The sequence below is a fragment of the Momordica charantia genome (assembly GCF_013281855.1).
Source record: "Momordica charantia cultivar OHB3-1 chromosome 4 unlocalized genomic scaffold, Mcharantia_2.0 BLBB01000004.1, whole genome shotgun sequence".
Classification (NCBI taxonomy): domain Eukaryota; kingdom Viridiplantae; phylum Streptophyta; class Magnoliopsida; order Cucurbitales; family Cucurbitaceae; genus Momordica; species Momordica charantia.
Genome location: NW_028275162.1, coordinates 24,473,263 through 24,488,618, shown reverse-complemented (window position 1 = coordinate 24,488,618; position 15,356 = coordinate 24,473,263). Strand labels below are relative to the sequence as shown.

The 15,356-nt window shown below is 35.5% G+C and overlaps 2 protein-coding genes across 7 annotated transcripts; both read left to right on the top strand.

Annotated features, from left to right (window-relative positions):
• The first annotated feature begins 2,018 nt into the window (after positions 1–2,018).
• Positions 2,019–12,514, top strand: LOC111006291 (protein GIGANTEA). Of its 6 annotated transcripts, none has more exons than XR_015790483.1 (17): positions 2,019–2,218; positions 2,552–2,987; positions 3,515–3,586; positions 3,737–3,791; positions 3,903–4,045; positions 4,216–4,484; positions 5,342–5,397; positions 5,551–5,791; positions 5,884–6,034; positions 7,163–7,372; positions 7,487–9,040; positions 9,220–9,288; positions 9,518–9,736; positions 9,993–10,085; positions 10,289–10,645; positions 11,200–11,413; positions 12,091–12,514. XR_015790483.1 is itself a non-coding variant. In XM_022278138.2 (16 exons), exons 3-16 carry the CDS (start codon positions 2,898–2,900, stop codon positions 10,586–10,588), a joined length of 3,522 nt encoding a protein of 1,173 aa, XP_022133830.1. In that variant the 5' UTR covers positions 2,019–2,218; positions 2,552–2,646; positions 2,730–2,897; the 3' UTR covers positions 10,589–10,959. The 6 variants fall into 6 exon arrangements, 3 of the variants coding, with proteins under 3 accessions (XP_022133830.1, XP_022133828.1, XP_022133829.1); XR_015790485.1 differs by having other exon boundaries at positions 12,077–12,514; XR_015790484.1 differs by having other exon boundaries at positions 12,007–12,514.
• A 557-nt stretch (positions 12,515–13,071) lies between these two features.
• LOC111006290 (Ribosomal protein S13/S18 family) lies at positions 13,072–15,051 on the top strand. The gene is made up of 4 exons (XM_022278133.2): positions 13,072–13,227; positions 13,348–13,508; positions 13,951–14,139; positions 14,743–15,051. Exons 1-4 carry the CDS (start codon positions 13,225–13,227, stop codon positions 14,846–14,848), a joined length of 459 nt encoding a protein of 152 aa, XP_022133825.1. The 5' UTR covers positions 13,072–13,224; the 3' UTR covers positions 14,849–15,051.
• Positions 15,052–15,356: the final 305 nt, after the last annotated feature.

Sequence of the window (15,356 nt, the reverse complement as noted above, 5' to 3'; positions counted from 1 at the left end):
TTGATCTCCTATCTTTATATATTGGTTGTAAAAGTAATTGCTTGAGTGAAAATTTTTCTTATTAAAAAGATACAATAGAAATTTTATAGATTGATTGATCCATCCTATTGTCTCTGCGAGAGACCTATATCATATATGTCTCTTAATATTCATAGACTATCATATATTAATTAAAAATAGTATAACTTTTCATTTGGAGTGTTTATTATTATGTTATGGCTTTATTATACTACTTCAAATTGGGACAGAAAAATATTAATTTTCGAATTTTTGTAATTTCATGACAGTTAAATATTGTTACGAAAACTAAATTTTTTTATTCAATGACCGTAAATAACGGTTACGAAATAGTATAGACGCGATTGTGACGGAAAAAAACGGTGATCTACGCATTTTTATAAGTTTTGTGAAATTCTATAAATGTCGTAAAAAAAATTTCAATGTTCCATGATAGTTCAGTCTCATAACCTCTTGGTTGGATACATATACCAATTATAGCTGAGTCGCTTTGGCATTTGATAGTTTGAGATTAAATGATGGAGTAAAATTCTTTCATTTTATACCCGTGGCATGATAATGACATGAATTGAATTATAAATTTAATACCCATATTTTATCATTAAAAAAACTATATGTTATATTTGTGTTAATTCCCTCTTTTACTGATTCTTTCTAATTTTGTCCATATAATTGAACTTATTAATTTCAATAAATTTTAGAGTGTAAAAAAATTATAGTATAGTAGTCTCACACTAATTCTTTATATTTAACACTTTAATTATGAACAATATTGACTATTGACAGATAAAGTAAGGGCCAACATCTATGATTTAGCGAGGTGGTGAAATTTTAGAGGATGAACTAAACTAAGCTATCTAAGGGGATAAAAATGTACGTTTTAAATTTTTAGGAAAAATTAATGTGCTCTTAGGTGACCTAATTGATAATCTAAAATTTATGCCAATTTATTAAACATTATCTTAAATTTATAATCGACAAATTTTGAATTCACGAACAATAAGGATATAGTTATTTAAAAAAAATGTATAATTGAGAAGTATACTAAAATGTAAGTGAAACTATTCCTACACTAGGAACTAAATTAAATAAAAAAAAATTATATTAGATACCAAAATATTATTTAGCTTTGAATAAATGACATGTATAAAATTTAAAATTTTAAGTCAAATTATAAATTTGGTCCCCAACTTGTAGAAAGTGTCTAAGGAGTCCGTAAACATTAAATTTTGCATCTAACAGGTCATTAAATTTTTAATTTTGTATCATAGTCGTTGATTCATTTGATATTTTTTTAAATAAACAAATATATAGACACAAAATTGAGAGTTTAGACACTAGCTACTATACACAAAATGAAAAGTTCACTATTTTATTATATACTGTTTAGAGGTTAGGAACTAAGCTTATCATTTAACCAAAAACTTAAAAATGAGAGTTAGATATGTGCGGGAAAATGTTAACAGTAGGAAAACAAAATTAACGAACAATATTTTTATAATGTATAACTATCATGGGTTGACCTAGTGGTTCAAAAGGGATAAAATAAATTATAAAAACTATAGTAGGCACCTATCTAATATTTAATATCATATGAGTTTCTTCAGCAACTAAATGTAGGATCAGACAGTTATCCTATAAAATTAATCGAGTTGCACGTAAATTAACTCTGACAATCACGCATTAAATCGTTACAAATTTTAAATTATATATAAGAACTTAATTGTTAAATATTAGAATTTAGAGACTAAATTATAATAAATTAAAAAATATATTGACTAAATCGTTACTTCAAATACAAGATACGGAGACCAAAAAGTATTTTTTAACGTGAACGAGCATAAACTATAGCTCTCCTCTAAGTGCCATGATGTACATACATGTGATGCATATATGAATGGACATGCATGGTTTCTTGCGATGGGCATGACGCGGCACTACGCTTAGTCCCCAAGGCGAGAGGAAAATATCAGTGCCACGTAAGCACCCAACTGAAGCCTAGAGCCCTGCTAAAGATCTGTCATATCTTCTCTCTCTTCTCTCCTCTCTCTTCTCTCCTTTTGAACCAAAAGCTCAACCGCTGAAACAATTCAGTAAAATTTGCCGAAACAATTTTCAATCTCCGTTCTTACAGTAGTTCTTTCCTTCCACGGCCATCGGAGCTGCTTTTTCTGGAGCTTCTTCCACTGGAAACTTCCAGGTTTCTGTTTTATTTTGTTTTTTGTTTTTTAATTTTGTTTTTCTGTTCTTGATGTTAATCTGGTCGAGTGCTCTACGATGAAACTCTTACGGTTTTTGGTTCTGGATTTCTGATCCATTTCTGAAATATCTGTACCCTGTTTCTCCGTGAAATAGAACTCATCTGCTTTCTCACTGAAGATTTTGCTAAAATATTTGGATTGTAGTCATAAATTCATGTGTATTGTTATATTTTTTGTAATTTTCGGCGTATTTCGGTTCATGTAGATAAATTTTTGGGCTATTTGGTTTATTTAATGCTATAACCTCTGATTTTATGGCTCTCTCTGAACAGAGATCAGACTTCTGAATATTTTTCTTGGAACTTTGAAGACTTCGGTAACTCTGCAACAAATTCGAAGGGCAGGAAAATCGGGAAGCTCTGAGCCGGTCATACTTGTAAAATTTCTTTAGGGGAGCCGCCCCTGCTGCCTTCATTTTCATTAAATTTTTATTTGCACTTTTGCTAATAGGAATCGGGTGGCTATTTGGGATGTTGAGTTACGATATTTTGATTATTGACTGGTAGCGGTGTTGGATTTTAAAGCTTGAGGTCCATCTTCTGGATGGTAAATGAGAGATTGGCGAAACAGTGGGCTGTGCCAGTGAATATTTAAGAAGTAGACTCTGTCTTGTTCCATATGATGGCGACTTCATCTGAAAGGTGGATAGATCGTCTCCAGTTTTCGTCCTTGTTTTGGACACCACCTCTAGACGAGCAACAAAGACAGGTGAGCCTATATACCTTGTCCCCAATTCATTTTAGAATCCATCCATTTTTTTTTTATGGTTATGGCTTGCGGTTGTTGGTCTTATCTTTGTTAAATATTGCAATCTGGGAAAGTGATTGGTTTTCAAAAGTCGAAAGATGGTTTTCAGCGATCTAGAAGATGGAATATTAAGGATATTTTAAGCTGGATAACTGTCAGCTCTGTTCATATCATGTATATTTTTTTTATAGGAGCATCTCTCTCCTTTATATATTTGTATATTTGTGGAATGCATACTTGTACATATCCCTAAATAAAAAAAAATGATAAACTAGTGACAGTCATTTTTTCACATTTGTATAATTTTTCAAAGAAAAATATAAGAAACAATAATTTCTCTCTTACAAATATTATGTTATGGTAACTAACACTTTTATATAAAGTTTACATTATTGTTAATGTGTAAAGTATTTGTCAAATGTTTTAAGATATGATCACTCAGTTTGCACCATTGCTAACATGTGCTCTCTTACACCTTTGGCATTTAGGCTGAAATCACTACTTATGTTGAGTGCTTGGGTCAGTTCACATCCGAACAATTTCCAGAGGATATTGCTGAGGTTTTCCCCTACTTATTCTCTACTCAAATATTATGTTATAGAGAAATATACTCAATCATACTGATATTGATGAGAAATTCAAAGTTTTGTGGAGACTTTGGAGATCTAGTGTTTATGAGTGTAGCATATTAATGTGTACACTGATTGCAGCTAATTCGTAGCCATTATCCATGGAAAGAAAAGCGCCTTATAGATGATGTTTTGGGTAAGGACCAGCCTGCCTATCATTAGTCGTATTATGATCATTTCATTGCTATTAGTTGTTCTATGAGTGATTACTAGATAATTGGCTTGTACCATTTTAAACTATATCCAGCAACGTTTGTCCTTCATCATCCGGAACATGGGCATGCTGTTATTCTTCCAATTATTTCTTGTATTATTGATGGTACAATGGCGTACTGCAAGAGCGGTTCTCCCTTCTCGTCTTTCATATCCTTATTCTGCCCTGACGCAGAGGTAAGTTTAATAGAAAGCTTCCTACTTTATCTCTCTCTTTTGAGCTTAGATTAGATTCGGGTCGCACGGTATATGACCAATCACCTTTATTTTTCTCAAAGTTTGACGTGGTCTTCATGCTGTGGAGCAAGTTAGTAAAAAATCCTCATTACATATGCTATTTTCTTCAGCATGATTATTCTGAACAGTGGGCTCTGGCATGTGGTGAGATCTTGAGAATTTTGACTCATTATAATCGCCCCATATATAAGACGGAACAACAGAATATGGAAGGAGAAAGAAGTGGTGAGAACAATGCGACAACTAGTGACTCAAGTAATGTGCCACCAAGCCAGACACCTTTGAGTCAGGACAGAAAGCCCTTAAGGCCCCTATCTCCATGGATTACTGACATGTTGCTTGCGGCACCTCTAGGCATCAGAAGCGACTACTTCCGCTGGTAAGTGGTTATTTTACATGTGTTAGTATTTACATTAAGAAAAGTAGCAGGACTCTGGAGGTTAGCAGCCATGCTTATGCAATCACTGAAACCATTTTAGGATCCATATGTGCTTTACTTGTTCAGATTCATATTTAACTAGAAGTAATTTTCATGAGATGGTACAATTACAAAGACCCTACTCACTGGATAAATTCTTGGTTCATCATATTTCCCCTAGTTATTTAATCGGCAAGATGGAATAAATCTGTTATGGGACTTGCTTCTATTCAGAGGAGTTTCCAAACTGTCAGTTGCCTTTATTATTCTAGACAAAACCCAATTTCACTTTGAGTTTACATTTTTCACTGACCACCGTCTACTGTTTTGCAAATATCATTTTGACTTTAGTTCTCAGAATGCTGTCTCTGTTCATTCTTTTTTCTACTAGTGCAATGTGTAAGAGCTCCGTCATAATAATCATTACCATTTGTAGATTATTTTGAATTAAATTTTATATTTGCATATTTACATTGTGTCTATGTCTTTATGAGAGGAGTTTCAAGTGTAAATCATTTTTGAGAACCATTACTATGATTTATGAACTGAGTTCTTTAAATCACATCTTTAGCACATTGGATTTGAATTCAAACTTGGTCATGAGGTAGAAGAATTGAACATTAGAAATGACGAGGTTGAGGTTGAGCTTCAGGATCATGTGTTATTATATGATACTAAACTTATTACTAGTTTCATAGAGTTTAAATCCATCCGGAAGGAAAGAAAAATTGTTTTAACTGTTGAAGTCAATAAATGCTCTAAACATGATCTTGTTGGTCATATTTCCTGTTAGATTTACAATGGTTTGCATTCGACAGGTGCAGTGGGGTTATGGGTAAATATGCAGCTGGAGAGCTAAAACCGCCTACAACTGGTTTGTCCATTACCTTCTTAACAAACTGAATTAATTTTCTCAATTGATGTTACCTTTTTCCATTAATGTCTGGTATAAATTCATCATCTAAAACATTGGCTACTGTTCTATTTTGAGAGAAAGGCTTTACAATGCTATCTTCTTTTCTTTTAGCTACATCTCGTGGATCTGGAAAGCATCCGCAACTTGTGCCTTCAACTCCAAGATGGGCTGTGGCTAATGGTGCTGGCGTTATATTAAGTGTATGTGATGAAGAAGTTGCTCGTTATGAGACTGCCACTTTAACGGCAGCAGCTGTTCCTGCACTTCTACTTCCACCGCCAACAACAGCTTTGGACGAGCATTTAGTTGCTGGGCTACCTGCCCTTGAGCCTTATGCACGTTTATTTCACAGGTCAAATTTTAATTCGAAAGAAAGAAATGAATGATGTTTTTTAATCTTTGAGGCTTACCTCAATGGCATGCTCACATACTCTCTCTACTTAGGTATTATGCTATTGCTACTCCAAGTGCTACTCAAAGACTTCTTCTTGGGCTGTTAGAAGCACCTCCTTCATGGGCTCCTGATGCACTTGATGCAGCTGTTCAGCTTGTAGAACTCCTTCGGGCTGCTGAAGACTACGCATCTGGAATAAGAGTAAGCTAGTCTTAGTCGTGATATTGTTATATTTCTTGACATAATTTCCTTTTCTTTTCCTCTCTCTTAAGATTATTCACTTCTGTTGGAAATTTCGAAAGATGAGGGAACAGTAGAAAAGAAGGAGAAAGAAAGGCAAAAATTTATGTCTGCGAAGAAGAGAAATGCTCAATTATGGAACAAAACCTGCTACGCCAAGAATATTATGTTCAATTAGGCCTAAAAAAATTGCTCTTACTGGTACCTTTAGTTAAAATCTTAATCCTATAATGAAAATAAATTTTTAGCCATGTTAACGAGAATATTTCATGATTTTGAATCACACCTGCATCATGATATCCTTGGGATGCTGACAAGTGAGTAGCCTTTTATTAGGTCAGACAACTAGTTCTTGTTTTACACATAAAAAAGCAAGCCACCCAACCAACGACTGGAAACACTCTTTCTTTTTTTGGATAAGAAACAGTGGATGAAACGAAAGTTGAAAATTAGTTTAAACTTTGTTGGTTGATTCTCGGATGTCAACACTGTTTGTGCATCGAATGATTTTGACAATCTTTACTGCAGATGCTGGCTAATTGAGAAAACTAAAATTGGCACTCTCTTTTTTTGAATTTTCACTTCATATATTCTTAGCTTTCAAATTTAGGAGGGAAGTGCTGTTGGATGGGATAAAACAGATCTTCAGAAAACTTTGTTAATAACTACATATAACAGCATTCTTGTCTTGTTCTTAATTTGCAAACTTCCTAGAGTCTAAGATTAGACCAATGTAGTTAAGCACGTAAGAACTAATTTTATTCAAAAAAATATGGTGCCAATCCATAACTTCATTGAACCCAACTGCAGGGTTTCTTCTACACAAGAAAAGATTTAAATGTTGAGGTGGTATAGATATGGTTCGTCTCGCATGCTTGCATAGTTGGTAATCAGGTATACATAGTTATTGAATTCCAGGAATTTCCTAAATTAGATGGAAAAGATATATGTGATTGCAATTGATTGGTTTATGGATCCTTGTCTACGTTTCCTTTTTTTAATTTTTGTATGGATAAAATTTGATGCAATAGCTAATTGAATGGACATTTGTCGTTTTTGTACATCTTATTTGACTTTTCTTTACTGCAGCTTCCTAGGAACTGGATGCAGTTGCATTTCTTGCGTGCCATAGGAACTGCAATGTCCATGCGAGTAGGTATTGCTGCTGATGCTGCAGCAGCTTTACTTTTCCGCGTGCTCTCCCAACCTGCATTGCTTTTTCCTCCTTTGAGGCAAGTTGAGGGAGTTGAAATTCAACACGAACCATTGGGTGATTATATATCGTCGTATCGGAGACAGGTATCTATTGATCACTAGAGAGCAGGCTGAACTGACATAAAAATAGAACTTAGGGTGCATGTTCTTGTGTTACAATTATACTTTCTAACATTCAACCCAATTGGCTTATGCCAGATAGAAGTTCCAGCAGCTGAAGCAACTATTGAGGCAACTGCCCAAGGGATAGCATCCATGCTTTGTTCCCATGGCCTGGAAGTTGAATGGAGAATCTGTACCATCTGGGAAGCTGCTTATGGCTTGATTCCATTAAGTTCTTCTGCAGTTGATCTTCCAGAAATTGTCGTAGCAACGCCACTACAACCTCCCTTATTATCATGGACTTTGTATATACCACTCCTTAAGGTCCTTGAATATCTTCCTCGTGGCAGTCCATCCGAAGCATGTCTGATGAAGATATTTGTTGCTACCGTAGAAGCAATTCTCCAAAGAGCATTTCCATCCGAGTCTCCTGCAGAGCGTACAAGGAATCCCAAATATCTTTCTGGAATTGGCTCTGCCTCTAAAAACCTTTCTTTATCGGAGCTCCGGATGATGGTTCACTCCCTTTTCTTAGAATCATGTGCTTCTGAAGAACTTGCATCACGCTTACTTTTCATTGTGTTGACGGTTTGTGTTAGTCACGAAGCTCAATCAAATGGAAGAAAGAAAAGAAGAAGTAATAGTAGTAACTTTCAGGAAGAAAGGATCGAAGAAAGGATCGAGTCAAATCATGACATGTCCAGAGAAAGAAGAGGAACAAAATGTAGGATGAATAAACAAGGACCTGTAGCAGCTTTTGATTCTTATGTTCTTGCTGCTGTTTGCGCTCTTTCTTGTGAACTGCAGCTGTTTCCATTGATGTCACGGGGAAGTAAGAATTTGAATTTTAAAGGTTTGCAAGATATTGCCAAGTTGGTCAAAATAAATGGATCTTCTTTTGAACTTCAAAATAGCATTGACTCAGCAATTCGTCACACTCACAGAATCTTAACAATTTTGGAGGCTCTCTTTTCTCTGAAGCCTTCATCTGTTGGGACATCCTGGAGTTACAGTTCAAATGAAATAGTTGCTGCAGCTATGGTTGCTGCTCATATTTCAGAACTATTTAGACGGTCAAGAGCTTGCATGCATGCCCTCTCTGTTTTGATGCGATGTAAGTGGGACGACGAAATTTACACACGGGCTTCATCACTATACAACCTCATTGATATTCATAGCAAAGCTGTTGCATCTATTGTCAATAGGGCCGAGCCGTTAGAAGTGCACTTAGTGTCTCCACCAATTTCCAAATACTCCCGTGTGTCTTCCTCGGGCAGAAAGGCAACTCAAAATGAAGACCATGTCTACTTTGAGACTGGACAGCAATCCATTCCCAAATGTGAAGAGTCATGCCATGTTGGAGCAAAACTTGCATTTGAAAGAGCATCAGATTCAAATGTAGACCTGGAAAATACATTGGGCAAACGTATAGCGAGTTTCCAGTTAGATGCTTCTGAACTAGCAAATTTTCTCACGATCGATAGGCATATAGGATTGAATGGCTGTGCACAAATTCTTTTGAGATCGGTGCTCGCAGAGAAGCAAGAGTTATGTTTCTCTGTCGTTTCACTTCTATGGCACAAGTTAATTGTGACACCCGAAATTCAACCTAGTGCAGAAGGCACATCTGCCCAACAGGGATGGAGACAGGTGAATCATTCTTCAACTTCTACCAGCTTAGTTTAGTTAATGGATGTACCTATTTATTATTGTTGCAAGAGGAAAGACGCAGTTCCAGTGCGCATCAATAGCGTGTAATTAGCTGCTTTTTTTAATCATGAGTGTGCAATGACTCTGATTCAGATTGACAATATGCTTTAATTTTATAGGTAGTCGATGCACTATGCAATGTTGTATCTGCATCCCCAGCAAAAGCAGCCGCAGCTGTTGTGCTCCAGGTCTCTTTTTGAGTCAACTTGCTTATTGCCTAAATTTATTATTATACTATATTTTCATTGAAATTACCATGTTTCCTATTCTATCTTGGTCTTAAATATGTTAATGCCACCAATTTATTAAAATGGAATACAATGGGGACATATATTTATGGTACTTGAATGTATTGCTTTTTCTTTGTTGAATGCTTCATGTACTATAGTTATTTCTATTGCATTCTGGGAATGTCAGGCTGATAGGGAATTCCAGCCTTGGATTGCTAAGGATGATAGTCAAGGGCAGAAGATGAGGAAAATCAACCAGCGGATCATCAAATTAATTGTTGAACTCATGAGAAATCATGATACACCGGAATCTTTGGTAACTTTAGCAAGTGCATCCGACCTTCTTTTACGTGCTACAGATGGAATGCTAGTTGACGGAGAAGCTTGCACTTTGCCCCAACTGGAGGTGATATTGAATTCTGACCTCAAAGTTTTCATGACTTAATATAGGGGCATGTATAGGGAATGTTTAGGAGTAAAATCAAATTTAGTGCATGTACTGGACTTCAAGTAATTGTGAAAGCAATCTAGACTCTAGAAAAGAAAAATAGACAAAGATTCTGAGGGAGGGAGAATAATTGAACACTGATTATACATTTTATCTGTAATACTATAAAACTTGGTTGCCTATTGGTGTTTAAACGCCTTGTCTATATGGACAGCTCCTAGAAGCAACTGCTCGAGCAATTCGACCTGTGCTGGAGTGGGGAGAATCTGGGTTGTCCATCGCCGATGGTCTTGCAAACCTTTTGAAGGTATAAATTTTCTATTTTTTAAATGTTCCTTCAATAAATTATATGATTTGAGGACATGATAAACTTGGCTAGTTTACAATGCCTCTGAAATCTGAAATCATAGCCCTATGCTAAGGACGATTGAAGTTAGCTCTATGTTGTTCCTAATGTCAAATTGTCAATGAACTATGCATACAATGATAGGAATAAATTTGTCTATACAGTGTCGTCTACCAGCCACGGTTTGGTGCCTTTCCCATCCAAGTGCACACGTCCGTACTTTGAGTACATCGGTTCTTCGCAATATTTTGCAAACCGGTTCAGATGTTTGTAGATCTTTACCAAAGAACATGAATGGTGTCCACAGTCCATCTTTTCAGTACTTCAATACGGAAGCCATTAACTGGAAAGCTGACCTAGAAAAGTGCTTATCATGGGAAGCTCATAGTCGACTCGTAACCGGAATGTCCATTGATGTTCTTCATGTTGCTGCCAAGGAATTAGGCTGCTCTATTTCTTTGTGAAAGTTACTAGCTATTGGCAGCTCGGATGACAGGCTGAGAGGCTTACATAGATAAATAGTAAGTATTGATTGATTAGAAAGAAACGGGTTTTTCGTATTAGCTACTAAGCTTTCTCTTCTCACTCTGTTTGGTAAGTAAAACCTCATAATGTCATAATAGTTCCTTATTCTGGCCAGAGGTTGTTACTTTTTCATGTGAAGAGATGATCATGTACAGTAACGCTATGACAGGGCAACAAGTCTCACCTATCTTGTTTTCTAGTTATGTCGGTTTTGTACGTTATAAACCCGTATTGTTTCAGTGATTGGTCTAGCACATGTAATTTGAATCTTCTTACATCAAATGAATTAGAGTAGCTTGAACTTGCCAGAGTTCCATCTCTATTATATTTCATGTTTCTTCAGGTAAGTGCATCTGTTCCCTCCATTTGACTCCTAATCGACCTCAACCTGGTCGGTTTTGCAGCTATGGAAAATAAGATTTTTAAGGTCATATTTTGTTTTGTCATTATCAGTGTTGGTGTCGGTGTTCGTGTCATTTGATAGTTTGGTCATAACAGTTAATCTCCGGTTTATGTTTTCTTGGAACTGTAATCTAACCCCAACATTCAGTGACCCTTTCTTTTCCGAGTCGAGGCGGTGCTTCTACCATCAGCCAAAAGCATGCAGTGTGATCGAGATTATTGATCGGGGAGGCTCGAAACACAACGAGGGCCACTATGTATGCAAACAGGTATTACCAATGTGCTGAAGGCTTATGAGATACGAAGAGAGTACTGGTGGTTGGAGTTCTGGCTTTGATGACAATCAATTACAATATTGCAAGGTGAATTGTTCTCTCCCAGAAGATGTTTAGAGTATTGTTTTAGTAATTATTTTTTCATCACTGCTATAAATGTGGCGTCAAAAACTAATAAACTCAAAAAACAAACCAGAAGATGTTTAGAGTATTGTTTTAGTAATTATTATTCATTTGAAATAATTGAAGCTCGTTCTCAATTTTAATTTTGATATTAAAGTTCTGTTTTTTTTTTCAAAAATGATTGAGGTTTTAAATATTGTCTTATTTAGTCCTGAACCTTAATAATAAATGGCAAAACTCAACTTAGAACGAAGTTAAATGAATGTTTGGAAAACTAATCAATTAATCACTTTAAATTTATATATATATATATATATATATATATATCCATGAGATCATATATTTTAAGGTAAAAAAAAAATTCTATTTAATTCCTAAGTTTCAAAACTGATGGTTTGGTTTTTGATATTTAGAAAATAATTCTAAATTTACTTATTTATCTTTATAAAATAGTTATAAATTTGCTTATTTTACCGTTAATTTGACTACTTAATTGAGTTTACAAATATTAAATGGTGTGAAAATGTTAAAAAATGACGTGGCTTAAGCCTACGTAGCATCATGGAAGCCTTATGCACCCTCCCTTACGGCTTCCTCCCAAGGCCCCAATCAATAAAGTCCTGGCAGAACTTGTGGTGCAGATTCCCCGGCGAGCAGCAGAGATTGTGAAACAGATTGAGATTCCCCTGCTGGAGATACGCCGACGAGCCAGAACAGAGCTGGCGCTGGGAATCGAGAGTGTTGGCTGCTGGGAGGAGATTGGAAAGCACAGTTCTAAAGTCGTGTCGAATTGGGGGTTGCTTAATTCAGCTTGCATTTTCTTATCCATGGCGGTCAAAAAAGGGGTTTGAAAGGAGAGAAAATTGAAGGGCTGGGCTTTAGAGCTGAAGGAGGATGGGATACAACTGGAAGAGAAAGGAATAGAGAGGGGAAGACAATAAATAAAGAAAACTGAGTACAATGGGTATGTATGTTAAAGTAAATTTGTGATTAATGATATGGTTAACAGTTGGTTGGATAACGTTAATGTTTCTTCATTATTTTAAAGAAAAACGAATTACATAACTCTGACATCTATTACTTATGTACTGAATTTACTTATAATTTCAATAGTTTTATTATTGTTCATAACACCGAACATTTCTATTATAAGTAATAAACAAATACCCTATTATGTTGAATTTTATATTAATTAGCAAAGATGACCAAAGATAGTTACAATAAATAATGAAAATTCAAAAAGTACTTAAATTAAATTAAAATGAAGATTGTAGTATGGACACTAAACCAAGGAAAAATTAAAATATTTTTTTAACCAGATGACCATATCCAATAAATAACAAACATCATATATTTATAAAAATAAACTTTTTAAACATTTTTATAATCAATTTTGTATACTTTATATTTTACCCATAAATTTAAAATAAAATTGAGTGGACAAATATATTTCCAACAATTTATAGAAAATTTAATAAAAATAAATCTAAAAATAAATATTTGTTCAACAATTTAAAATGAAGATTTTATTTTAATCCAATGGGCCAGATGTCAAGGGCCTACAATTGGGCCAAGCTCAAAATGTCCGGAACAGGTATCACATTAGAGGGCAAATTGGACTTTTGACAGCTACAAGTAACCCTAGAGGAAGAAGAGCCCTGATATAAAACCCTAATTTTCGGCTTCTTTATGTTTCACTAGGCAAGTCGTTCGTCGCGCTGCAGCCTCTGAAAGAAGAAGCACCAGGACGAAGCCGCTCGCCCTTTGCCGTCAAAATGGTAAACCCTAATTCTCTGTTTGCTCCACCATTGTTCTGATAAGTGTTCTACTCCTTCTTGCTTCGGATCAATCTCTTTTATCTACAAGAGGTTCGTAATGTTTGTTGATTATCGATTCAGTCGTTGGTAGCGAACGAGGAATTCCAGCACATATTGCGTGTGCTCAACACAAATGTTGATGGGAAGCAGAAGATTATGTTCGCTCTTACCTCCATCAAAGGTATTGGAAGGCGTTTCGCTAACATTGTCTGCAAAAAAGCCGATGTGGACATGAACAAAAGGTATTCATCTTTCTTTTTATTTTCTATTTCGTTTGTTATGTTTGTAAGTTGTGCGGATTTGATGTATGTTGGTATTGTCATTGTTCTTCACGATATCATTAAGAGAAATGTTTCTGAAAGAGAGTTGCTTAGACAGGTCTTCATTGGATTTATGTTCTAAAATACAGTAAATTGTCTTTAGAACAGTCCCACAAGCTATTACTTGCTCCGAACTTTATGTCTGAATGGATTGTGTTGGTGTGGTGTCAAGATCCAGGGTCGTTATTAATTTAGGATGGTATTTGGTTAGAGTTCGAGACATGTGCAATAAGAAATCTTTATTCAAAGTTTGGCATATGATATTTACCGCTACGAGTTCTAGTTATTTCTTATTGAAATCGACATGTGTAGTTTAATATTCAGCATGTGTTGTTTATATTTAGAATGCTTGTTCTTATCTTAGGGCTGGTGAATTGACTGCTGCTGAGCTGGACAATCTCATGGTGGTTGTTGCCAACCCACGACAGTTCAAAATTCCCGACTGGTTTTTAAACAGACAGAAGGATTACAAGGATGGCAAGTACTCGCAGGTCGTATCCAATGCTCTTGACATGAAGCTGAGAGATGACTTGGAGCGTTTGAAGAAGATCAGGTGATTCTTATTTGCAATATATGTGTCTTTTGTAGTTAACTCTTTGATTTGCTTACATTGAATACATAACACAAGGCTACAACTCTTTATGCTATAACTATATTGTTCTTAGGCTTATTTAATTATAGAGCAATCGTGTTAAGATTTGAGATGTTAGTATGGTGTTATGAAATATTGTCCATTTTGAACCCTGGTGAATCTTTAAAGTCCCAGGTACGTTGGGTTATAAAAAGTCATAGTTCATCATTGTTATGTTTAAACAAACAAGTTGCCAGATTTTTGGACTTGCATTTTTTCAATCTCTCACCTTAAAATCAGTTAAAGTAACCATCTTCCTTCATGAATCTCGGTGTATACATGCACGTGTGTTTCTTTCATGTCTGCATAGGATTGGCAATTGTCTTTCCTACCTTCGATGAACGGGCGAGACACGGTGGTTGGGGTTATTTTATCTTTTATCCACTTTATCTTGTTTTTTTCTTATGGGGTATGGGAAGGGGAGGTGTGGTTTGTTGTAAAATTTACCTGACTTGTCTAGTACTCTTGGCTTAGTTTGATTGATGACTCTGGCCTTAATATATAGTGTGATCAATGCTTGTGCAGGAACCACCGTGGTCTGAGGCACTACTGGGGTCTCCGTGTCCGTGGTCAGCACACTAAGACTACTGGTCGCCGAGGGAAGACTGTTGGTGTCTCTAAGAAGCGTTAAAATCCTTCTCCCTTCTTTTTGCAAGTGATTTTATGTTGGATGGATGCAATAGATTAATATAATTAGTCTTTGAGATTGGCTTGGACCTTATTTTAATTTGGCTGGGTTTTTAAAACCTCTGCCAGGTTATATTTCATATCGGTCATTCATTTTTGCTCGTTATAATAGAGATTGAAAACCCAGTTGAGCTTTTTTTCCTTTAATTTGTCTATTATGTTCCCCATCTGCTTTGCAGTGTTTTTCTCCCTTTGTTGTGTGGGTTTTGTGTTTGTCTTTGTCTGAGAATACTTTGGCTCGTTATGGCTGGTCTTGTGCGAGTGATAGATCAATCTATTATACTTGGGAAGTTCGATTGCAACTTGATTAAATCAGGTCTATTGGTGATTCTGTTTTTAGAATTACAATTCAAATATGATTTGATCAAATCCTTATGTTGTACAAGGACCAGAGGGTTTAGAAGGAATGAGTTTAAACTATTGTGGATCTAAGATATTTTGCAATTAAGTGT